The 27736-nt window shown below is 34.1% G+C and overlaps 1 protein-coding gene across 1 annotated transcript; it reads right to left on the bottom strand.

Annotated features, from left to right (window-relative positions):
- Positions 1-6363: 6363 nt before the first annotated feature.
- Positions 6364-23679, bottom strand: LOC101209162. The gene is given in 14 exon segments (XM_031884834.1): positions 6364-6921; positions 7998-8165; positions 8168-8187; positions 8295-8353; positions 11670-11779; positions 19348-19838; positions 20434-20758; positions 20918-21028; positions 21133-21273; positions 21841-21892; positions 22085-22182; positions 22983-23074; positions 23144-23188; positions 23413-23679. Coding segments are annotated over 14 exon segments (1947 nt in total). The 5' UTR covers positions 23459-23679; the 3' UTR covers positions 6364-6732.
- Between the last annotated feature and the right edge of the window lie 4057 nt (positions 23680-27736).

Genomic DNA, 27736 nt, shown 5'->3' with positions numbered 1-27736 from the left:
TTGATTGGGTTTAGGGTATATCCATCACATATTAAATCTTGGTCTAAAATAAATTTTCTTTGGATTAAAGTTGGATTTTTCCTTGAAGGTTCCAGTGAGGAAGTATCGCTCGAGTTCTTGGAGTTCACAATAAGTTTGGTTTGGGGTTCAATTCTCCATTACTTGGGTAAGTTTGTGGAAGTTAGTTTGTAGAAGTTACATTTAGGTGATTTGAATGGATGAATTTGTTGGCAAAAGTGTTTGATTCTCTGTTTAAGTTTAGGTTGGTTAATTAGACTTTAGTTCGATCAAGAGTTTTTAGTTAATCTCGGGGTAAGAAATTTCTACTACCAAACCCCAAATTAAATTGAGATGTATCGTATGAGACGATTTGACTGATTATGCATAATGTGAACTTTCATATCTTGACTATCTTGATTGGTTATGCATACGTTTGGATGTATTGACGACTCGCTACGCTAATGATTGAATATGTACTAGTATGATTAATTTGATTGCTTATGTGTTGAATTGAAATATTTGGGATAGGTCATAATGAATTTTTAAGTTGACTGTATTGGACTGTTTAGACTGGATTAAAATTATCTAGACTGAGAGAAAAATGTTAGCTTTAGCTATGGGATATTGTACCTTGCAGACACGATGTCCTACGTGATCACTACATATTGTGTATCCTTTTGGATCACTAAACTGATACATGCATCCTTCGAGACCACTAGACCGATACGTTTATCCTTTGAGGTCACTGGACTGATATGTGCATCCTTCAGAATCATTAGACAAATACGTGCATCCTTTAGGATCACTAGACTGATTGGTACATTCTTCAGAATCACTAGACTGATTGGTACATTCTTCAGAATCACTAGACTGATATGTGCATTCTTCAGGATCACTAGACTGATTAGGTGCATCCTACAGATCATATTATTGTTATGATGCAGGGTACCTCCTAATAGGAAGTTAACTGTTTTACCACTAATGGGATTAGTAGTGGGTCTCTTACTTGTACATTTTTATACTCACACTTTCCATATTTAACATTTTCAGGCAAAGGTAATACGAGAGGTAGACCAGGGAGAGACAAGAAGAACTTGTGAACGTCATATATATAAGATTAAAAAGAATATAATATATAAATAAACAAATGAATAAGATTATTGAGTTCTGATTCAATTTAAATCCAATAAAATTTTCAAACGAAACATTTTCAAAATTAATAACTACATTGAAATACCAAAAGTTCAATTTAGAAAATTAGAACATATTTCATAAAGAAAAAATAAGAGTCTTACAATACAATGTTCATTTGAAACAAATACATGCAAAAGGAAAACACTTTATCTCTACGAACAAGTCCACACCTATAATCATAAGAAATTAAAACAATCAACCTACAATTCCATAACAACCCAACAAACTCACTCCAGTTGCAACATGATCAACTTATCCCATAAGAACCCAATGTAACAACTTTTACTCTTTTGTATAAATGTAATAGCATTATAATACAAATTTTTTACACAAAAACGAACTTTGGCATGGTCCACCCAAGGTAACAATACAATAACATTGACTTGGTATTCATGGAGTGTGACATTCATCAACAACCGAACAAGAACATGCATTTTTAAAATGGTGCCTTCCTACTGAATTCAAGGTTGAAAAAGAATTGCAAGCAAACGAAGCTAGGAAAAATGCAGACGATGGAATTGGTTGTGGGCCTAGATTAACTCTTGGAGGATAGCTCTATGTGCACATAGGAGTGTGAATATGGATGACGTGAATATTGTGATCAAGTAACAATTGTTGCAGGTACTGAGTATGTTTGAGCTCAGTTTGGTCGCATGTTTTCTTGAGAATATGGATAATGTGTGTGTTATTCTCGTTGTGTATTCAGTAATTTTACCATAATAGGTTGGAATAAGGTTGTCATGGTTGCAAATACTGAATATATGTGGGCTCAATTTGGCCGCATGCTTCCTTGAGGATATGGATCATGTGTGAGCTATTCTCGACCATGTATTTAGTGCATTCTGCCATGGTAAACCAATATATGGTACAAATTTGTTGGCTATATGCATGAGCTGAGTATGGTCACACATCTCATTGTGGTGATTGAACATGTGTGAACTATGCTTTGTCGTATATTTGTAATAACTAGTAGTGTTTGAATTAAAAATGGACGGTCTTAGTGTATTTCTGAAGAACTTATAAATAGTAGTAATATGTGATTATGGAGTCCCATTTATGGTTTTACTGTCAAAATTATATTTAAATGTTTCTTATTGAAAATATGTTTTATAAGTTTTATTCTATTATAACTTACCATTCACGGGCTTTAGCTCATACTTTTAAATGCTTTTCTCTTCCCCTCCAAGTAGTGATAAAGTTTTGGGTTTCTTTTGTACACACCATAGCATTGTATGTTTACTTATTTCTTGAGTTCATCATTAGGATAGTTATGAGTAGTGGAAGTCATGCTAGGGGTGTCTGTTTTGAGTACATTGCAGTTGATTGTAGCCTCGTTATTTCTATTTTTCATTATCTACTTAAAAATTAGTTTGAGACTCTAGATGATTTTGATGAGTGTTTGGTAGGACATAGTCAATATTGATTTTGAAGTTATGAATTTAGAAGTGTGAATTTTTTTTTTCAGGTGTTCATTTTTAAAAGGAGATGTTGTCGAAGTGTTTTACTAGTCTTTTAGTTTTGAGAGAGACGTTTTCAAAGAGTAGTCTCAGCTTTGATCTAGATTAGAAGGTTAATCTGGTCTAGACGTGACATATCTTTTAGAAAAATTCAACAACTATGATAAAAAAATCTGCAAAAACTTTTGGTTTTACAACCATTGAAGGAGTATTTTTTTTTTCTTCTCAAAATCCTTTTGCAACCATATTAAAAAAGCATCAAAAATCAAAATAGAAAAAAAAAATATGAAAATCCGAAGAAAGAAACAAAATGATTATTTGAAAAAAAAATCATGTTTTATTTTGATAATTTAAAAAAAAAATGCATTTGATTCTATAATTGAAAAGAGGGGAGATATAGTTTAGAGAAAAAACAACGGAAAAAAATTAGTTACACTCGTAATTGAAGATTGCTATGGAGGGTTTACCGAAAGTCCTCTCGTGGGCTACCGAATGGAATATCCATATGACCTACAATAGTCTTTATTTCTAGGAAGAATGTCTACAAATATATCGAACTTAAAAATACTCGAAAAATTAGACAACCAAGCCATCTAAATTGTGCTTGATCTATAGTATTTAAGCTAAACGTACCAATAATTCTCGTAGTGATATTATGGAGACGTGAAAGCAAGAGAAACAAACAAAATTTGGAAAGTTTCTTTGGGCTTGATGTCATGGTAATCAATGGTACATCTTTACGGAATAGATATGAAACTTCATAAACAAAAAATCTAACTAAAGTGATTAATACCATTCATGTGGTGTGGATTTGGGAAGCTTGGCTCTACCTCTTTCACAGTGGCTTGAGAAGTCAATTTTTGAGTCCTTCATCTTTGCATCATCAACAAAATTTCCAATTTAAGTTGACGATCAAGTTGGGGATCAACCTATTTTGCAGTGGAGAATGCAAAGTGTAGTTTGAGAAACCCACCCAAACATTAAAAAAAAAAAAAAATTCTTTAACTCATATAGCCAAATTACTAATAAATTTTACAAAAGTCCTAAATAGACTAGTATATTACATAAATGTTATTTTAATACTCACTTCTATTATTTAATTGATTTATAACAAATATCTAAATGGAAAAAATCATGGGATATAGTTTTGGAAATAAATGGAAAACCTTTCATGCTTTCCTTCTACGAAAACCATTGTCTACTCCTTCCAAAGTGGATTACGATTTTTACTTCGAAATTTTAGAGAGTTCGGAGGTGAAGAAGAAGACATTCGACGGCTGACAAATACAAAACTTCTCGAACATAATCTAGTTAAAAATTTCGAGGTTAGTATTGTATATATTCAACACATATGGAACATTGGGTATATTAGGTATATTTTAGATATTCATTTAGATAGGCAATCAAATAAAAATGTAGTTTTGAATGTGATACATTTTAGGGTTTATTGAGATTTCGACGGTAAATAAGAAAACTTTCGATGGCTGACAAATACAAAACTTATCCGACAGAATCTAACTAGAAATTTCGTACTTAATATTGTATATATTCAAAACATATGAAACATTTGGTATATTAGGTATATTTTAGATTATATTCAAAACATATGAAACATTTGATATATTAGGTATATTTTAGATATTCGATCAAATAGGCAAACAAACGAAGATCTAGTTTTGAATGTGATACATTCTAGAGTTTATTGAGAATTCAAGAAGAACTACATTTTGGCCATCCTATCAAAAAATAATAGAATTATGTCGGTATATAGTATTATTGTATATAATATGGGGTATATATATACTAAAACACAGAACATAACTATTATAGATTGCAGATATATTAAAGTATAATGTAATCAAATACATTTATAAAGGAAAAATATGTATGTATGATCATGTCGTTTATTACTGTTTTAGTAATATTTACTGCTACAAACAAAAAGTTTAAACACAAATTCTATAGAAATTTTGTATAAGGTATTATTGTATATAATATGAAGTATATATACTAAATAACATATATAAATTCAAACTTCTTACTATGCATAATTATATACCCGTAAAATATAATAATATGTATGTATTCACACCATATATTATAGATACATTGTGAATATGTAGTTTACTACAATTTTAGTAATGTTTACTATATAAACATCTATTCTAATCCAAAATTCTATCAAGATGATGTAGTTCACCGTATATTTATTGTAAATAATATGGGTATATATATAATAAATCACATAAACGAACTATTATATTTTACAAATATATTAAATTATATATTGTTAATTTAAAAATATAAAAAGTGATAATAACTATGTAAGAATTTTATAGTTTACTATTGTTTTAATCATCTTTACTAAATAAACATATTTTAAAATCAATTTCATAAGGAATGATGTAGTCTACGTGTAAGAATGAAAATTAAAAAAACTTATTTTATACAATTACACGATTACAATTAATTAGTATATTATTTCATATTAGAAAAGATATTACTTTGTACTTAATTAAAAAAATATTTCTAATTTATTTCTATAATAAAGGTACACATTTAAATAAGGAAGTTATCACAATCATAATAAATTGAATGTAAAGTGAACAAGAAAATAATTTAAATTTAATTTCAAATATTATATATAATTAATAATGATGATAAAGTTATAATTGTCCAAAAAAATATATGAATTTCTATTTAAGAAAATAAATTTTAGTTTAAGACATTTATGAAATTTTTTAAGTCTTTTTACCTAAATTTTTCTACAAAAAATTGAAATACAAAAATAAAAGTAGAATAACGATGAAATTTTGAAAAATGAAAATTTGGATAAAGTAAAATTTGAAAATAAAGATTTGATACAAATCCAATATTTGGAAGAAAAAAAAGTGTGTTAAGATAATGTAGGAGAAAATCAATATTTATGTTAAAATTTTGCATATTTCAAAATTAGTTACCGTTTAACTAAAAAGCAGGCGAGGAGATTTTCGAGTTAATGAAAATTCAAAACACGGGAAATGCTCTCTCAATTACTTTACTCATTTATTTGTTCTTTGTGTGGGAGATATTTGAAATGGAGATGAAGATCAAAATGAAAGAGAGATTATGCATAAACTGTCAGAAGCACACAGAAAAATTGAAAATAAATTGAAAAGAAGAGAGAGATAAGGGAGAAATATTCCTTTCCTTTCCTTTTCAAAGTGAATTGCAAAGAAATTTTCTCAAATTGAAAAGAAATGAGAAATATACAAAGTCAGCCACGGCTTCTTCAGTTTTCGTCTCCCTCTCTTCTATTATTAAAATAAATAAATAAAATATCACAACCCCACTTAACACAAACTATTTACTCCAACTTTTTAAACTACAAATTTAATTTCTCAACTTTTAAACTATTTTAAACTTACAAATCTACTTTATTCATTTCTTCAGATTTATATCTAACAAATAAAAAATCAAAATTTATAGACACTTAAAACATAAAATTGAAAGACCTATTAAACAATTGAAAGGTTTAAGAGGTAACTAGACAAACTTTAAAAGTTCTATGGAAAAGAATATTTTGTTTAACTATTACGGTAATTAATTTTGAAAATATGTTATTTTAGAAAAACTACAAGTGTTTGACAACTCTTTCAAAGCTACTGAAATACTCTCAAATTGTATTTTAAGCAATTTTAATAAAAAGAAAGTCTACATCAAAAAATTATCCTTTTTAAAGGAACATTTTTTCTCTAATCACTCCAATGGAACTCAAACACGTACTTCAAGTTAATTCTGGTATCCAAGAATCAGTCTCATCTAACATAAACAATAACATTCAACTTGATAAAACTTCATTACCTCATTTTTACAATTCCCAAAGTTACTAAATGAAGGACCATTCCTAAAACATACTTACATCCAACTTTCTCCATGAATAAACTTATCGTCTTTTATGTACTGATGAATATAGAGATGGAGCGATCAGAGTTTGTTTATGTACCAAATTAGAGTGAGTTGAGAAAAGAGTGGATTTACACAAGGACGAAATGGTTGGTTGCTGCTTGTTCAAAACTGAAAGTTAGGGTGATCTTGTTTCTCACAGAGACTCAGCAAATTGAGGGGCCTCCAGGTCTACTTCTTGTCTCATTATACATGCCATTAGCCATTCAGCGTTGAAAGTCCATATCCCTTTTTCTACGGCCACCAAGGCTTCCTCCACGTCTTCCTCACAAGCCACAAAGATCGTCTTCCATACGTTGTTTACTTTATCTAGCTCATGAATCACCTAAATTTTCAAGCATAATGAATTTGCCAAATGAGAGAAAAAATTATGTATATACTACAAGGAAATTGCAAGAATTCACCCTATCAAAAGATATTAAACAAATTCTTGTTCTAGTCCCTAAAATTTTTCATCTTTTCCCAACTTTCAAAATGATTCCTATGAGATATATTCCAATCACATATAGCAGAAATGACCGATGAGTATTGGATAAATGAATATTAATTGATAAAATAATTTACAAAATACTAAAACCGTTAGTTGGCTACGTTTTGGAAGCTCGATGACTAAAATGGATGTTTTGAAAGTTCTAAGGCTAAAATGGAATTTAAATCAACATAATAGTAAGTTCAAGATCAAAGACAAGCTAAACAATAAAATGTTGCAAGCAGAAAACAATCTAATCATAATTAGAAACATGGATGTATGTATTTGTACACCAAAATCACAAAAAATAACTCCAGATTTCGATCTAGAGACAATTAAAAACTTGAACAAATTTGATAACTAAAGAAACACGGAGATGGCCATATAACCCCTTGTGCATGGACTTTTTACATTACATGCTCAGTTCCTAGGATCAAAACAAACATAAATATTAAAGACTTAAGAAGCACATACACTCAAGTTTATGGAACACTCGGAGAACACGTGTTGAACACTAGTTAGTTCAGTAGATATGTTAGACAAGTATTCCAATGCAATAAAGGTCCAGATTGGTCACACACACATATTAAACTCTTGGCTTTGAATAAGTTTTGAGTGAAGGACAAGCTTATTTTTAAGCATATAAATACATAAACTTATTGACTTTGAATTTCTATATAAATATGATACATACTTTTTAAATTATATATATTAAAACTGTGTTCTAGCACTATCCTATATTTTTTAGAAAAAAATGACACGTCACCATGTCTATGATTTATTGACCCATGTCTAGAATTCGTATACGTGCTTGTTTGTTGAGAACTTCACGTCTTCATTAGATGGGAGGATAGCCATATTATAGTGGTTGTATATGTAATATAGAGAACCAAACCTAGTACTCGAGATTTGTACAATAACAGAGAACTTACATTTCCACCGGCTGACTTGACTATCAGGGATAGAGTTTTAGGTGGTGGTTGAGCGTGAGCTGATATGCAAACATCATACCCTTCAAATAAAGCTCCAGAACATGCTTTTGCCCTGAGAACTGCAGCTTTTAGGCTGGCTCGATACTTCGATATGTAGTCATCATCATCATTAGTATGTAAGGCAACTCGTCTGCAGATCAATAAGGAATTAATCAATCACAAAAATTAGGTAGGATGAAAAACATAAGTGGAAGAAAATACATTACGCTTTGATACTAGCAAGCCATTCGAACTTACCAACAAATCTGCCTTCCCGGTAGCTTTCCTTTAACCAACTGGAGGAGAAAATCCAAGCTCTGAGTAATTTGCAATTAACTTGCAATTTTAGTAACAAGATATAGTAAAAATTATGAGCAAGAGCACACTGACACGCTTGAAGCCACATGGTAATGCATATGCTCGATAATCATTGAGAACATTAACAGGAGAAAATAAAGTTAAGAACAGTAGCTTGAAGAACAAAAAACATTCTACAACATAAAATCTTCAAAAACACATTGCTTAAAATCAAGTTTACTAATATAAAAGGTAAGATATTACGTTCCACTCTCCACACTACTGAAGTTCAACATTTCACATGAAAGAAATGAAATACTACTCTCAAATATAACTGAAAAAAGCATAAATGGGTAAAGAAAAAGCATAGAGAAATGCAAAAGAATCCTTGGCTTTGATATATTGAAAGGTAAAGAATATCAACCATAGATGCCCGGGAGAAGAACTCCTACAAATACACACTTAACGCAGATTATCATTCGCTAACATGAGACCTTCTAGAGGAATTCTGTTAGGATACTTCCTAACAAGAACAAGATCTTAATTTATTATAATGAACTATAAGAAAATACAAGATAAAACCAAGTATAAGGCACTTGGAACCTCCCTCTTGAGTACTCTCACCCAAGCCCTAGATCACTCCCCAGAATTCTCCCCTCACTTACCCTCCCTCCATTTATAATAAGATGTAACCACACTTACATAATAACTACTAGTAACTTTCTAAATATCTAATTACCCTTATACCCCTAACCTTATACTAATCTAGGTATCTAACATTACCCGATCCTTCAAAACACCTTGTCCTCAAGGTGTGCTTACAAACATGATCAAGGCCCCTTTTCTCTTTTTTTCTCTTTTTAATTGCAAACAATCCCCAGCATTCTGCTCTTCAATGTTGAAAAAGAAATCCTCCCCTTCGGCTTTGAAAAACTCTCGATTCCAATAAGGTCCATTGACTTCAGCCCACAAAGCAGCCCAATGTACTTGAATTTTCCTTTTCCAAAACACATTGTCTTAGTTAACCCTTTGCATATCACCAACAAGTGTTTAATTTTCAAACTCTTCATCTCTAGTGGGCTAGGCCATAATCAAAGTGTTGCGTCAAGACCAAAATCATACTGCCGCCGGTTTCATTCCTAGGACCCACCTACATACACGTTTTTCTTCCCTCCTATTTTTGGAACTCTCCACCCACTTCATCTACAAAATGATGTGCCCCCAATGTTTTATTTAGAATAAGTTGAAGCTCATTTAGAGTAAGTTGAAGCCCACTTGAAATAGTAAAACCCAAGATTGTTCCTTTTGTCCTAATCCTCTTTCCTACCAATTTCTACCACGTCATTGGCACCATCACGTGTGCAACAACTTCTTTCCTCGTCACGTGATTCACCCCTATTCCAGACCACCTTCTCGAGCCTCTGTAGACCGGTAACTGTCGGCTTCTTCTTTCTCCATTGCAACCAGCCATTTTGTGTTTCTTTGAGCAACAAATTTTTCTTCACTCGAGTCTTCATTTCGAGCCTCACAGGTAATCCTCGTCGACCTTCCTCTATAGTTTCTTCTTGGTCACTCTTTGCCATCCTCTTCACCTTCGTTGTATAACCGTTGCAATCGCGTTTTCCTCGATTCTTCTATGGATTTAGCAACTTCTTGGAATCCATCGATTTATGGACCTGAAGATTCCAATCCGTTCTAAATAAACACAAATCCAGATCAGTGCCACTGAACACAGGCATTTCAACCTTCTTGAATTTGCTATGATCGTTCGAGTTTTCATCCCTTTCAAACTTGTTTGTTTTACCTTCTACCTTGATTTCCTTCAATGTCTTACCTCCACCTTCGATGATACTCTCAATCGTTGGTCCTTTGCTCAACGATCCTTCCATTCTTCCGAAGATTGTTGAATTATCCTTCTGCTATTCGTTCGATGCATTTAGCAACCGTTCTTGTTTTTCCAACTAGATGACCAGTCTTTCGATGCTTTTTAGCAAGGATAACAAGTTTTCTTCAATTGCCAGCAACTTGTGTAACTCCACTTATATCCTCGAGATTTCCTTATCAGAGGTCTCCAACTTCTCTTCGATCCGTTTTTGTGCTGCTCATCGTTCTCCCAAGTAAAAACGCTCTGATACCAATTTGTTAAGATACTGTAAATATACGGCAAGTGTATCTTACTTTATTGAATTACCTCAACGAATTACAGTATAGAGAATAAAAAATCACTCACATCTACTTCCTAAAGGCACACTCCAGTGAGGATCACAACAAAGAACAAGAAAAACTAAGAACAAACCGCAACCATGAAAATGACCAAAACAAACAATAAAAAGAACTTGACTTGGACCCTCTACTTCTCCCGAGCACGAAAGACGGCAGCCTCTACTTCTTTGGAATATTTTGTCCCCTTTCTCCCTCCTCTTTCCTCCCTTTTATTTTGCTTTACTAACAAACTAATGGGAAAGATCTCCTCCGATATTCTCTCCTCCTATAATCTCTCCTATATTCTCGTGTGGGTCAATATTACCCTTTTAATTCTTCTACTGTATTTAAATAATATTGGAGACATATACTTCCTAACAAGAACAAGATCTGAATTTATTATAATGTAACTATAAGAAAATACAAGATAAAACCAAGTATAAAGCACTTGGAACCCTCCCTCTTGAGTACTCTCACCCAAGCCTTATATCACTCCCCAGAATTCTCCCCACTTACCCTCCCTCCATTTATAATAACATGTAACCACCCTAGTTACCACACTTACATAATAACTACTAGTAACCACACTTACACAATAACTACTAGTAACTTACTAAATATCTAATTACCCTTATACCCCAACCCTATACTAATCTAGGTATCTAACAAATTCCATAACATAATGTATTAGGGGAAGAAGGAAATCGAGGATAAAAACACTAGCTAGCCAACAAATATCTTTCATTAGTGAGCTTGAGCCATTTTACACGTAAAATGGGAAAAAGTAAGCCTGAAACCCAAATTAGCCTAATGGTTGTCTTAACAACCACTACCCACCATCACGATAGAAACAACTGAAAAGGAAGAGCATGATACAATCCAACTCAAACATAAGAATTGATTTTGATGTTTAACTAAAAGTAAACAGGCAGTAGAATAAGAAACTATGCCCTTTTAGATCTAGAAGGTTCACAACAATTTCCAGCCTAAGCACAACTACGAGGCAATGGAAGAATAACGACAAAGGCCTTGTGTGCATGGAATCGCTAACTTTGGTGCAAATGAGATGATTATCGGTATTCAAAGGCCAAAAGGACACATAGAAGAGTGTTCGTCTAAGGTTGCAAGACTAACCCTGAACAGAGAGCAATACAAAAATTTAGAGTTTTCCGCACTTTTCCTGTAAGGACATGAGTGCTTGTACTCCCATCAGCAGTGAGAGAACCACCAAGCTCCTCAATCACCTGAATCAGAAAACAACTGCACATTAGAGTAGTCGTAATTTGGAATAAATAGAACTTTTTATTGTTAGAATCTTAGAATATTTATGAAAAGTTTATGGGAATATTTTTCTTAATTCCTAAATATTTTCCTTTTTTATTCCTCTGTATATTCTATTTATTCTCCCTTGTACCTATTGTATTTTTCATCAGAAAATAATAAGAAAAATATAGTGGTTTTTCTCCTGGTACACAGGTTTCCACGTAAAGTTGTGTGTTTGTTTGTCTCCCTTTCAATATGGTATCCGAGCAGGTGGTCCAAGAAGGCCTTGTGTTCAAGCCCCGCATTGTTGTTTCCTCCCCAATTAAAATCCATTTCCAGTTGTTGGGCCTTTCAAATATTTCAAGCCCACAAGTGAGGAGAGTGTTGGTGATATATAAATTGAATTTTCTTTCTTTTTTATAAACAGGATACAAGTCTCACTATTATTAATATAAAGAAAGAGACAAAGCTCAATGTACATGAGGATTATACGAAGAGCAAAAGGGGAGAGGGAAGATCAACGGCGCATCCGGGCATCTCAAACTAGGTTGACACCCCCTTAGTGCCCTCAAAACATCCAAAAAGCGACAACACAAGATCAAAACAAAAAGCCACAAAAACAAAGACAAACAAAATGATAAAAAGAATCTTTCCAAAGATAAATCATAATCAAAGGCAGCATGCTGAGAACAAAAAAGAATAAGCCTTGATTGATTGAGCAAAAACTGTTTGAAGCAGAGGGCTGATCCAAAAGTCCTGATCATCAAAGACTGAGTGGGAATGCTGTAAAGGCTGGCCAATATGTTAGACCACCCATCATACACCAATACAGTAGGAGAAAGAATAGGAAAGAGAAGCAGGAGAGGGAGTTAGTTATGTAACCAACTGTAGGTGGGGACCACAAATGAGTGGAGCGACGCACGATACAAGAGGGACCACTGTAGGTGGGGGGAGTGAATATAAATAAGGGAGAGAAAGAGAGAACGGGTAGCTTTTGTTTTTGGTAGTAAAGAATCCTACTGTTTTATTCTTGAAAGATAGGATAGCAGGAGAGGGAAAGGAATCCATCGAATGGGCTCATAACCAATTCGGTGAGAGTGTTCTGTATTTTTTCTGCAATTTTCGTCTTAGTAATATCGAGTATCCTTCATCTTTCTATATTGAAAGTGGGAATAGCTGGTGTCCCAACACAATATAACACAATATCCTACGTCGAAGATCTTCTTTTGCATTACATTTTCTAAAATTTTCAATCCACTCTGTTAAAGGCCTTTTCAAGGTCTAATTTAATGATCCATCTTTTCTTTTTTCGAATACTATAGACCTCCACAGTTTCTTTTGCTATTAAAATAGGATCCAAGATTTGGCGCTCTTCCAGAAAGCCACATTGTAATGGAGAAGTATGTTAGGATTCTAACAATAAAGCACAAAATATCCTAACCAAATGGCTAAACAGAGGCAGCACTCTGTAATTCTTTATTTATGTATAAGCCAAAACACATTCAACAGTAGTATATATGAAAAATAAAGGAAGAACAACATAGAAAACTTACCCAGCTCCTTTATACGGGGCTGGATACCCTCAGGCTACAACAGCCTTTACTCTCCTTGAAAGAACCAAAAAAAGACCTAGCCTCCCCTACCCCAACATTACATATTTATACCTCTCTCTCTCATCCCTCCTGGCGGGCCCCACCTGCACGATCCTCTCCCATTATTCTCTCACCATTGGTTGCTAAGGAATTTCCCTTTCTACCCTTCCTTTTATAGGTATAGATAATAGGAGGTCTTACAATACCCCTCGATTCTAAGTCCACCTTGTCCTCAAGGTGAAACGTGGGAAATTGCTGATTCATTTGATAAACCGACTCCCAAGTGGCTTCACTATCTGCTAATCCCTTCCATTTCACGAGTCATTCATTAGCTCCCAGATCTGTATTCAAGCCTATGCCCAGCACTGTTTTTGGATACAATTGCAATTCAAAGTCTTCAGTTAGGCTGGGATGTTGAAGTTGTACCTCTTGCCGCTCGCCAAGTTTCAATTTCAGTTAGGAGATGTGGAAGACGTTATGGATATGAGCTTCTGGTGGTAACTGAAGTCGGTATGCTACTTCTCCAATCCCTTTTATTGTGGTATACGGTCCATAATATTTGGGTGCCAGCTTCTCACATTTCTTCCGGGCGAGAGATCGTTGCTTGTAGGGTCTTAGTTTCAAGTAAACCTTATCTCCCACCTTAAACTTCAATTCTCTGCTTTTCAGATCAGCCATTTTTTTCATTCTATTCTGAACTGTATACAAGTGTTCCTTCAAGGCGCTAAGTGCCAAGTCTCTCTCCTGTAATAGAGTTTCGACTTCGTTGTTAGGGGTCTTCTTATGTCTGTAGGATAACAGAGGAGGAGGAGGTCTGCCATATACTGCTTGGAATGTAGTTGTTTTGGTGGAGGCGTGGAACGTTGTGTTATACCATAATTCTGCCCAAGGAATGAACTTGTCCCATTTGTGAGGTTGTTCATTACAAAAACATCTCAGATAAGTTTCCAAACATCTATTCACTCTTTCAGTTTGCCCATCTGCTTGGGGATGGAAGGTTGTGCTCCTCTTGAGGTTTGTACCCATGGTTCCGAATAATTCCCTCCAAAAGTTACTAAGGAAAACTTGTCACGATCCGAGATGATGGATTTAGGAATTCCATGTTTTCTGACAACCCTGTCAATGAATACGTCAGCCACTTGCTTTGCAAAAAAAGGGTGTTTCAAGGTTACAAAGTAGGAGTATTTACTCAACCGGTCTACTACCACCATTATAACATTAACTCCTCCGGCCAAAGGTAACCCTTCTATAAAGTCCATAGACCAATCTTCCAAAATTAGATCAGGAATTGGAATGGGCTGTAACACGCCTGCAGGTTTGGTGGCCTCAAATTTATTCCTTTGGCATGGGTCACATGTTTCTACATATTTCTTCACCTCTTCCTTCATTCCGTCCCAGTACAATTCTCCACTCATTCTCTTATAAGTCCTTAAAAATCCGAAATGACTGCCCAAGATGGAATCATGGAAAGTGTGTAACAAGGTGGGAATCAGAGAGGAAGTCTTCGATAGAACTACTCTTCCTTTGTAAAACAATCTCCCCCCACTCCATTGGTACTTCACGTGTTTCCCGGTATCTCTCTTCGATTCTGTTATGATCTTCTGAAGTTCATCATCCCTTTCTACCTTTAATGACAACTTCCATATCAACAATTCCAGTGGTCGTTATCGTGTTCAGTTCCACAAGTGGTTCCATCCTTGAAAGGGCATCGGCAGCCTTATTTTGAAGTCCCGATTGGTAGAGAATTTCAAAATCATACCCTAACAATTTTGTTAGCCATTTCTGAAATTGTGGCTGCACTTCCCTTTGTTCCAACAAAAATTTCAAGGCCTTCTGGTCTGAAATAATGGTGAATTTTCTCCCCAAAAGATAGTGTCTCCATTTTTGTACTGATAGCACCACAGTCATAAGCTCCCTTTCATAAATAGATTTCAATTGAGCCCTTGGGGATAGTTTATGGATAAAGAAAGCAATCGGATGTCCATTTTGGGAGATCACGGCTTCTAAACCAACTCCAGATGCGTCAGTTTCGATGATGAAAGGAAGAGACCAATCTGGTAGAGCCAATACTGGAATAGTAGTCATTGCTCTCTTCAACCTCTCGAAGGCTACCAAAGCTTCTTCATCCCATTTAAATGCGTTATTCTGTAACAGCCTGGTTAGGGGTGCTGCAATCTCTCCATATCCTTTTACAAATCTCCGATAATACCCATTCAGGCCTAGGAATCCTCTGAGTTCAGTTACCCCTTTCGGTTGAGCCCAATTTACCACACTATGGATTTTATCACTATCTGCCTCCACTCCTTTCTTAGATATTTGATGACCCAGGTATTGAATTTGAGAATGTGCTATGACACATTTCTTTTTGTTGGCAAAGAGTTGGTTGTCTCTCAGAACCGCAAAGACCATTCCCAAATGTTTTTCATGCTCTACAATGTCGGTACTATAGACAAGTATATCATCAAAGAAAACTAACACTCGTCGTCTTAGGAAGGGTTTAAATATCTGGTTCATTAAAGATTGGAAGGTGGCAGGTGCATTAGTGAGGCCGAAAGGCATTACCAAGAGTTCGTAATGTCCCTCGTGGGTACGAAATGCAATCTTCTCAATATCTTCCCCCCTCATTCTGATCTGATGGTACCCTGATTTCAGATCCAACTTCGAGAAAATTGTTGCCCCATTCAATTCATCCAATAACTCTTCAATGATAAATTCCCTATACCAGTCTGTTAGGATCTAACAATAAAACACAAAATATCCTAACCAAATGGCTAAACAGAGGAAGCATTGTGTAATTCTTTATTTATGTAAAAGCCAAAACACATTCAACAGTAGTAGATATGAAAAATAAAGGAAGAACAACATAGAAAATTTACCCAGCTCCTTTATACGGGGCTGGATACCCTCAGGCTACAGCAGTCTTTACTCTCCTTGAAATAACCAAAAAAAGACCTAGCCTCCCCTACCCCAACATTACATATTTATACCTCTCTCTCTCATCCCTCCTGACGGGCTCCACCTGCACGATCCTCTCCCATTATTCTCTCATCATTGGTTGCTAAGGAATTTCCCTTTCTACCCTTCCTTTTATAGGTATAGATAATAGGTCTTACAAAGTAATACTTGGCATGACTTTCTTTAATCTTTCTGCGATAACCTTTCCAAACAACTTATAAATTAATGTTGAAACAACTTATAAGGCACACTGTAATGACCTTCCTTCTCTTGACCGAACTTCAATAATCGACAACTTATATTTATCCACATAATCAGCAAAACTCCTAATCTGCCACTAGCTTCAAACAAAGACCCAACCAATTCCTTTTGAACTCCATAGTGCCTTTATAATACAACTGGCAATCTCTTCTCTTTTGGTCTCCTGAATCAATGCTCTATCTGGACTAGCTTTCTTCAAAAGATTTTTAATAGCCAATTGTTTCGAATTGCCCATGAATCCTCTAGTGTTCCATGATATAATCTCCATCTTTGCTACCTCTACCTTATATCAATTCAATTTCACATGCTGCCAAGAAAGGAACCAACTCTTGAAGGGGAAGAATACTTGCTGACCTGCACAAAATTTCTTTTTCTGGGGAGGAAAACAATTTAATAAAATCTGGGCCGAGAGAGTCACTGTCCTCTTATTTCTCTGTCTCTGATTGAATTATTTCTTCCTCAACTGGTTCAAATTCTGCACTACTTACACTGGTGACTGATTCAACTTCCATGAATTCATCTTCTAGGTTCTCAACTTTTTTGAGACAAGAAGTATCTTGCACAAAATTAAAGAATGAACCAGAAAGTTTGGAGGAGGATTGAGAAAATTTATTACTTAAGGAGGAAGGCAGTACTGACCTTTTGCCAACTGAATTTGGAATTTGTATCTTCACACAACTTTCCTCTAATAAATCAGAATTAGCCAAGCTCGTCCAAATGTTGCGAAAAGAAGTTCTCCCTTTGGTATAGGTCTTGAGGTGCTTAGAAAAATTTCTGGCATGAAATGGAATAGCTTTCTTTGCAGAGGATTTTTTAGTCTTGGGAGAGGCTGGTAATTTTGGTTGAGAACTGAAAACATGGGATGGCCCGCAAGTGAAGTTCCTTGATGGAGGAGAGGACTGATTCTTCCTCTAATTCGTCATGATACCAAAAGCCATTGGAATTCTGATTAATAAAATTCTTGGGGCCTACCATCTGTGTGTCAGCTTTTAAAATGTCTGCAGATACATTAAGTTGGAAAAAATCTGGTTGGGGAGGGCTAGGTGAGCTGTTTTTTGAGATAATAAAATGTTGGCTGGCTGCCTTTTCTTCTTTCGAGGTCTGTTTTTCTCTCTTTTCTGTTGAAGTCTTTTCCCCTTCTAAGTACGTGGAGATGCCAGCTATACCCAAATTTGAATTTTGCCTTCTGAAAATTATTTTTACCGGCGAGGATTCAAGGGCTGAAACTCTTTCCGGCCGGAGAAGGTTTTCTTCTTCATCACCCAACTTCCTAAGTGCTTCGAAAGGATTTCTTGAGATGGATGGGGCATTCTGTTTGAGAAAATTCAGGTATCTGGGAGACCATCACTTTGGAGCCCTTCATCTAAAATCACTGAATTTATTCTACATAAATCAATAGGATTGGAAAAATCACTTTGAAATAGATCAGATTGGATTATTACAGGAGCTTCAAAGGGTTCAAAATCCCCAAAATTAAGGAAAAAAATTCCTCAGTTCTCACTCTTTAATTCTATAGTTGCTGGTAAGAATCCACAAAGATTTTTCCGAACTTTAATTCTTGCTTCAGAGCACTTGATCAGATTGAGTGTTTCTAAGATTATACTTTCTAGTCCACCAAAGTAGCTTAAGCTTAAGGCTATAATTGAATTTTCTTTCAACCACCAGCTTAAACTTTTTGGTGAATCGGTGGTTTAATATTTATATTAATATTTTATAAAAAAAGTATACAGCTAATGCCATATAAAATAAATACAGAAATACTATAAAATCTACATCCATAAAATATGCATGTGAACACATATCAGAAGATGGATATTCGTAAGTTAGAAAGACCGATAACAAAATGTCATAATTAAACAACAGCATTAATATTATGGGTAGTTTCAAGCTTCATTTGTCTATTCTAGGTAGGGATATTGAATAACTCTTAAAAGTAATATAAAGATTGAATCCCTAAACTTCACGTGCTTGCTAGTATACAACCTAAAAGTTCAACAGTTAAAGAAACTAATTAATCATTTTTGGCAAGATGGCAGACTCGCCTTTCGAAATCCTACATGAGTAGAGCCAGCCAAATAAGCCAAGCAAAATATGCCTCTTAAGGAATATGGAGAAGTTCAATGACTGGGTATGTATATGATAAGCCTTAGCCTCAATTTTATTTATCAATAATGGAGGGAAGGAATCAGAAGCTTCTCTAGCTCTCCCAATTATTCTAAGAAACCTGATACAAGCTATGCCAAAACATACCCTCCCCAAACAATCATAACAGCATTTATATGAAAGTATAAAAGACTCATGGCCCCCTTAACTAGCAACATTCAGACCAACAAATACAGCTTCCCATCCTCCTCTCCTGAATCCTTTCTTGTGCCTACGGGTGTACACCTTCACTACCATGGGCCTATCAGTATTTAGAGATCGTAGAGGCTGTATGAGCCAAGGAGCTGGAAGAGTAGGATTAGGGAAGTGTGGAGTTTTCCGCTCTTTGTTTGGCCAAAAGTGTTTGTGGACTCCCGACAAGAAAATTTCAATTTTATGCCTTATTGACTTCGTATGTCCTAGGCCCTAAGAGTTCAAAACTTTCTAGATTTCACAACTTCTTGGACCACTCCTTGTGCCAAACACCGCTTTAAAGAATACTTAGCCAAGGATATAAAACTTCAATACCATCAATAGAAAATCTCATAAAAGAAACATGAATGATGAATATTTTAGAAGACTATAAATTGGTACCGTACCTTCATGAGCTGAGTTTTCTTAGTTTCGTCTGCAATGTTCATCAGCATAATTTTAAATGATTTTCCTAATGTGTTCTCTTCAGAATTGAGGTCCTCTGATGCCACATTTACACTTCCAAATTCTTGACAGAAATTTTGTGTACACTGATTGGTTGGATTTTTAGGATAAATACTTGATAAAATCTCATGCTTTGAATTGGCTAAAGAGCATGCTTGAGAGCAGGTATCGTATACATCACTTTTAGGATCAAGATTTTTGTTAGAGTGGGAATGGAAATGGTCCAGATTGACTCCTTTTTTTTTCTTTGACTTCAGCGAAGAAAGTGATGCTTCCCAAATTCTCTTTGCGCTATGTTTAGAGCAACAATGTGTCTCATCCAAATTACCAAGAGTATTGGATAATTCTGCAATACTAGCTGTCGTGTTGTTCTCTACTTCTGCAAAAGAAACCGGACCGTTGCTGTCATGCACTGCATCCTGGTTCTGAGGTTCTGTTAGCACAAACCAGGTTCTAAACAATGTGATTAACGTTAGAAAAAAAATTAAGAAAAACAAAACAAACAAAACAAAGCAAACTTTACATCGAATGAGACAATCAGGTAGTGGACAAAAAATCAGATCAATCTTAAATGATTGAGATAGATTCAGCCCAAACTACTTTGTATCATATCGCCTAGTCACTTTTAGATGTAGATATCAAGTAGGTTCAAATAATGACAAAACTGAAGTGGCTACTTCACCTGCCCAAGTTGCATACATCTTGATCAATTTTACAAAACAACTGCACCAACCTGCTACATTTAGTTGCCAAAAAAACTCACAAGATATAAAATTTAAGAAGGTGACCACATGGCTTGAGCTTATTCCCTCTAAACCCTTTATCTACTTAGAGTGGTTTTTATTAGCCAGTATTTCAATCTATAGTGATACTCTAGGATCTTCACACCTGTTATTACTTACTATTTCATGTTATGGTTCATTCATGAACATAATGGTTTAAATAAACCGTTATGAGATAATTAAGCAACATATGGAGAATAATTTAAATTGTACTATCTTGTGGAACAAGACCTGAATTACACATACCCTGAATTTCATTTTCTTCTCCAATGGGCACTAAAGTTACAAACTCGTCAGGTTGAAAATTCAAATTTTGAATGGTATGCTGATCAGTTGCATTTGAAACGTTGCAACCTCGATTGGCAACACTGATTCTTGCAGCATACGGGGCTTCAGGCTTTAGTAGAGAAGGTAACTTTGGAAAGTCAGCCGAACACATTGAAATTCCCTTAATGTGCGAAATCATGAGAGTAGAACCACCAGGAAAGCATAACGCTCTACGAATGTCGGCTCTAACAGGTATTCTTCGAACTTTACCCTTGGTGTCCACTTCTGCTATGGACAAAAAGCCCTGCATTCACTTCAAATATTAGGAATTATCCAAATTGCATATAAAGTAATGTGTTTTCAGAAGATAAGTAAAAATTGTGTGATGCAAATTTTGTTTCAACAGACAAAAAAATCTACACCATGTTTATTAATCATAACAGATGAGTACAATCACTATTACCTGTTTGGACCAAAACCCTTCAGATTCCTTGTCTCCCCAACAGAATATTGTACGGATGCCAACACTTTGAAGTCTTTTTCTAAGTTCCATGTATAGAATGTGCCCAAAACCCTGAAAGAGGCTAGTACACTAAAATGTAAGTTTCAAATCTCCAATGAATCCAAAAGTAGGGTGAATTACTTCCATTATGCGTTATTCAAAACCAAACAAAGCACCTGACCCTTCCTCCCGTGGGAGAGGGGGGTAGAGGGAACGAGAGAGACCTTGTGTTGGTAAGCTAAACTGACAGCAGCAAGAGGAATCTCAGCATATTGTGTGTCGGCAGGGACTATTTGGTAGGTAATTGCAGCGATGACCTATAAGAAGGGAGAAATGGGAATTAGAAATCTTTAAAAATTAAAAAAATAAATAAAGCCATTTATTCTTTAACAAGAAATAATTCATTTCAGTTACAGGATGTCTTTGCATAAGATTTTTTTATCTCAATCATACAAATCATCAAATATTTGACCTTTTCAAACCCTATTATCTCAGGAAAAAGAAAAGATGCCAATGAGACATACAACCACAAGAACGTAAAGATGTAAATAGAGAAACTTTCAACTATGTGGTGATAAAGATCTACATTGATATAGACTTGTTAAGGGGGAACATGAATATTGAATATAAAAACAGATACATAGTAAGCCTAAGCCCTGAAAAGTGTACGAATTCTTTACTGTACACAAGGTCATGAAACAGTTTCGAAAATGGTTCCATAAAAAATGCATCAACACAGGAACTTTGAGAACTGGCAATTGAATATTTATATAATTGATATAACAGCGATAGTTATCCTGAAAATATGGCATGCCTTTGTTTCTTTATGCAAGGAAAAATGGCAATCAATTGGTAGTAACAACAGAAAATGTGCAAAAGCTTACCAATCCTGGATTAACCTCAGATTTGGATTCCAAGAGCAATGTACAATATTTCCTGCAGGAAACAGAGCTGATCATCAGAACTCATAGTAGAGTACTACATTTAAACATCATCAACAAAATAACTTTAGACTGGAAAGATTAACTTTGAGTGGTATCAAATATATATCATCATTAATCACGAGTGCACACACCATAACAAACAATGCAATTGAAACAAGGAAAGGGCAAGGAACAAACTGTATACCCATTAGATACACATTTTTCCATAAAAGTTGATTGTTTTCCAGTATTTGCAGCATAAGCCATTGTGGGTAATTCCCTTTTGTACAATTGTAATACGTCCTGTAAAAACCAGCACAAAAAAGTTTGAAAGTGACCAAGAAAAGGCCAAAAGTAACTTTATCGGGATTAAAATCAGAAGTGCCATAGAAAATAGTAATATCAATTAGCTTTGGTGATAAATGAAAATCTGTAAATAGTATAATTCTCTGATTTTGTTTAAAATCTTTGTACAAATTCAAAATATAAGGATAGAAGTAGTGAAAGTTGCAAAGTACAGTCCACAAGTAGATAACTTAATTAAAGGGTTTCCCTACAATATAAAGATAGACTCATCAAGGACTTCTTTTGATCATGAGCAATTGGAATGTCTTTCTCTAAACTCTTTTGAGCTAACTTTTTGTTCGTGAAAGAATAACTCATCTTCCCTTCATCTTCTGTAATCTTTTGGGTGTCAATTTATGTTTCGTATGTTTAACAAAACAAATGGTTTTCTTTATGATATACAATATACAGCTCTTATGTAATACTAGACCATCGAGTGCAGGCCCAATTACTCTCCTTGTGTTGTATCATCCACCCCTACCCCCAATTTTTTAAGTAAAACTGAATATTTCAGAACATAGAAACTTTGTTAAATGGTAACTAATGCATCTCTAATTGCATCAAGCCAGAAGACAGTTGTTTATTATGCTCTAATCTTCCATTGAGATTTCAGTGCAAAGCAAAATGGGGGTTAGCCCATTACAATTCATGTGATTTGGCTCTGTTTTCTTTAATTAATACCCGTAACAAAGCAAAAGAAAAAAAAAAAAAAAGGTGAACACTGAAACCAACACCAAAAAATAGGCACAGATATCTACCTGAAGATAAGATTTACTATGACTATCAAAATCATTCGGATTAATGAGCACAAACGAGTACTCCCCTTGAGAGCGACACTTTTCTCCAACACCTAAACAAACCAAAATTAGAAAACAGAAAAATGAATTTGTACATTTATTCAAGCATCGTTTCTTATTACCTTTTCCAACGCACTCATGATGATTAACATCATGTCCCTCCTTCCCTACTAGCCCAAATCAACATACAAAAGAAGAAAATTACATACTAAAAAAGTGGCATCAGAAACAATAACTTCATCAACCTTCAACCATTAAAAACTTAATCCGAAAACCCTAATCCTCGTTAAGCAATTCCAGTAGTGGAGCAACGGAACAGAGAATGAAAGAAGCGACAACATCATGGAGAGAGTCTACAGAAGAACAAGGATTTGATTGTGAAGATGCTTACCGATGAGGATTGAAGAGCGATGTGTAGGTTTCTTTCTCGGAGCCATTGTTGTGGGATTCCGCTTAGCTTCTTGTGAAAGTTTTGGAGCGCAGAGAAGTATAATTTCAATTGGGCGGGAAGAAGAACAGTTTTGTGTGTATATATATAATAAGTATCGGCGGCAAATCAAAGAATCTCGATCCGCTATGAATTTAATAAATAAATATATGGAGAAAGATAGATTGCACAAGACGTCAAATTAAAGAGATATTTAAAATGTGTCTATCCCCTTGCAATTTGCAAATATGGAAATTTTAAAGTATCAAGGTTATATAGAGAAAGGTATTAACTGTGCATCAATAATATGTGGAGCGTACATGAGTGGTGTATTCAACACTTGGGACGAACATGTACTCGACATATTCACACCTAAACGATGAAACAAACTCAGCACTACCAGCTAACTAGGGTGGGCACACTCACAAAACTAACGCCAAGGTAAGTAACACTCGAACATTCAATTGCTCGACTTTGCTTTAGCTTGAATATGAGAGCAAACTCACACATCCATTCATTTCACTCTAGTGAATGCATCTAACACCAAAGATGATCTTGGCCTAGGTGGACACGTACTCAACGTTTGCCTTGTCTTGTCCTCATATGTGCACATGGAAACAACCTCGTAAAATTGGGTTAGAACTAATGGTTTGAAAACATTTTATTCAAAGCAACATTTTATCAATAAATTATTTTAGCATACAAGCATAAACTATAATGCTTAATAAACATAAATTAAAAGGAATAGCTTTTAAAGCAAAAATAACAACTTAAAAAGGCCCCACGACATAGATTTGTCTTTCCTTCAACACTTTTTAACTTATTCTTCAGCTTCCCGTTGCTTACCCAACTTATGAGAATCCTTGCATTTTCTCTCAACTATATGTCCTAACTTTACTATTCTTTCAAGAACTCAATCTTTACACTCTCTTCCTTAAACTCATTTCCTTTTAAGTTATGAAGACTTTTTTCCTATTTATAAACTTTCCTGCAAACTTATTAGTAAACTCCAAACGCCTCCAATATCTGGCCACCTCCTACTTAATACTTCACATTTGTCTGCTCTTAACCTTACCCAAATTAAACTTACTCTAATCATACCACCTCAAATCCCACTTAGTTGTCTAGTTGTCACGTGTCTCAATTCAAACCTACTACCATGCAACCGTAACTCCACCACCTTCATGATGAACGACTAGTAAGTTGGACGTATGACTTCAACTCTAGGGCCACATTGCTTCCACAATGTCTGTCCTACATTTCCATCACCTATACTTTTTCAATATCAAATCCTTCTTTTTACCACATAAACACTTACAAGTTGGAGCATGCATCCAAAAATACTTTATATCAACGGTTCACTTATTCAACAAAATTATTTACTACCTTTTGGACACCAACCCCTTCACTCGTCATAACTCTCCATTTGGAACGCCTAGCTTTTGATGTGTCCTACCCATCCTTGGCACAATTTTTCCCTAGAATGGGTATAACACCGACGACCACCTTTCATGGCACCCAATTATGAAGATCAACTATAGGTTTCAAAACCCACCTTCAATAAAAGAAAAAGGAAAGAAGAAAAAAAACTCCCATGACTTTGATGGTCAACTTTGATCATGACAACAACCAATTCAAACAACAGCCACCCTAACAATCAACTTCGAGCAAATACCACCTGTGACGATTAATTTTAGTTTGACACCCAATTTCCCACCATCTTTGTTGTTCATCTCCAACAAATAACTCCAAATGACCTACACGACCATAAATAAATACTAAAAGTATAGAAAATAAACCTTAGATGTTTTAAATTCAAATTTAAATAATGTCATCCTTATCGACTTACTTGTTACCATGCATTCTTAACAATTGATCTAACTACAATTCAGGAATATATATTTTCTACTCAGTGGCAGATTCAGAAAATTTATCGACATGGGGACTTTATAGTTTAGTCAAAATAATTTATAAGTTTTTTAAAAATTAATAAATGTATTGACTTTCGGACATCACAATTGTCATCCATGAGATTTCATATTTTGAAATCGATACATAATAACTTCATTATCTATCTTATCAAATAAATCTCCCTCAATATATGTTACAAGACAACCATTCATCCATTGGTCTTCTTTTATTCGATTGCACAACTTAATTTTTATAATGCTCATAGCAGAAAATGTTATATCCACGGTAGTCATTGTAACTGCTAAGATCAATGCTACGGTAAGCAATCGATGGACTAATGGTAGACTTTTATTTTTAGTTGTTTTCACCATTTTTTGAGAAAAGCCACAAATACTTGTTAACTCAACAAACATATTATCTGAACGCACATCAATAATGTAATTTTGAAGCCGATCTTCAAGAATAACAAGTTTTAGCAAAAAAATGTTGAAAAAAATGTTAATTCATGATGAAAATAATAAAATGAATGAAGTTGTTTTGGATGGGAAAGAGAAAAAGATGTTGAAGTTCTATAAAAATAAAAAAGTAAAAAAATGAATGAAGTTGAATAGTTTTCATTTATGTGAGGAATATATAGTGTATGATTATTATTATTATTATTTTTTGGAAATTGAATGGTTGTAATTTGGATAAAAAAGAAAAATAAATTATATTAGTAAGATTTGAATTTAAACTGATAATGAAACAAACGAGAGAATAACCAACTAATCTATCAACCAATATTAAAAATTAAATAATTATTTTATTTATATATATATATAAAAACGATAAAATTATTAATGATCTTTTTTAAAACTAATGTAAAATTTGAAACTGTTTACATGAGATTTCAAAAAATGTATTTCGTGGAATTGAACTTTGTTATATTGATAAATATTGAATATTGCGAATACAATCTCTAGTATTTACTCATTTGATGTTGTTGTTGCAAGTCAATTTGAACTTCGATCTTCTGAAATTCAAAGAAAGTTTAATCTTCAAAGTCTTCAATCTTTCAGAAGTTGTTGATCTCGAGGTTGATACGAACTTGCACGTCTTTAGAGTTTGTAGAAGTTTGAATCTTCAATTCTTCAGAGCTTCAGAGCTTCTATTCTTCATTCAACCAAATACTTCCTCAAATGAATGACAAAGGTCTCTATTTATAAAGAAATTTTGTGGGTTTTAGGTGGGCTTTGGCCCATTTGCTTGTTGGGCTTGGACTTTGACCAATTTGTCTGTTGGGCTTAAGCTTGGGCCCATTTGCCTTATTGGATTTGGACTTGGACTTGGGCCCATTTGCTTTATTGGGCTTGGGTCCATATGCTTGTTGAGCTTGGACTTGACTAATCTGCTTATTGGACTTGAATTAGGTTGGATTGAGTAAACTTAATTATCAAAATTCAATCAAATATAATTATTGAATATTTGTTGTGATGATGTGGTAGAATTTAATTGGCCGAAATTTCTTGCTCAACAAATGCCCTCTTTCGAGATTAGTGCACGTGTATGGGTGGACGAGTCACGAAAACGATAAGCTGAAACAAAAAATACTAAGTGATTTGTTCTTGACTATGATTTCAGTTAATATGACAAATTAATCACACTATGCATTTGGATATAAGTGTGGTTAAAATGCTATATGAAGTTTTGGTGAATTTTGAATTCAATTTACATTTTTTTTTTTACATATATAAAAATCATTTGGAATATGGCCAAGAGATTTTTTTTTTTTTTACCAATGAATTTAGTGAGATAATTGAGACTTAAAAAGAAATTATAAAATTGGAATATTCTCGATTCACCAATTTAAGTTCAAAGTTTTGATTTATTTTATTTTTTTGCACAATCTTTTAATTTGAATTTGTAGCAAAATTTGTGCTAATTAAAGATGAATTGCTACCAAATTTAAATTTTGAATTTTTTTATTTTACTTAATTTGAATTTGAAATAAATTTATGCTTTGAAATAAAGTTTAAAATTTTCGAACATAATAAAAAATAAAATTATTTGGAGAAATTAAATATATTTTTTTTCAATTATGTATTTAATTAGAAGAATTTTATTTAAAAGGAATATTTTATTTATTTAATTAATTTGTTATTATATATGTTTTTTAAGATAAAGAAAAAGATTAGGACTCAATCCCAACTTTTAACTCAATCTCAACTTCTAAGATTTGTTGGTTTATTGAGAAGTAGGAGGAGAAGTTGAAGATGGATACATTTCTTACCCTATAAATAGATAACAAAGTTGAGAGCAAAAATCATTTCTTTCTTCCTCATCACTCTTACTTTATTTGGCTGCTCAAAAGTAGCCAAAGTTTTTTTAATGGCTTACC

This window comes from Cucumis sativus, chromosome 4, assembly GCF_000004075.3.
Source record: "Cucumis sativus cultivar 9930 chromosome 4, Cucumber_9930_V3, whole genome shotgun sequence".
Classification (NCBI taxonomy): domain Eukaryota; kingdom Viridiplantae; phylum Streptophyta; class Magnoliopsida; order Cucurbitales; family Cucurbitaceae; genus Cucumis; species Cucumis sativus.
This window is presented reverse-complemented; position numbering and strand designations above follow the sequence as displayed.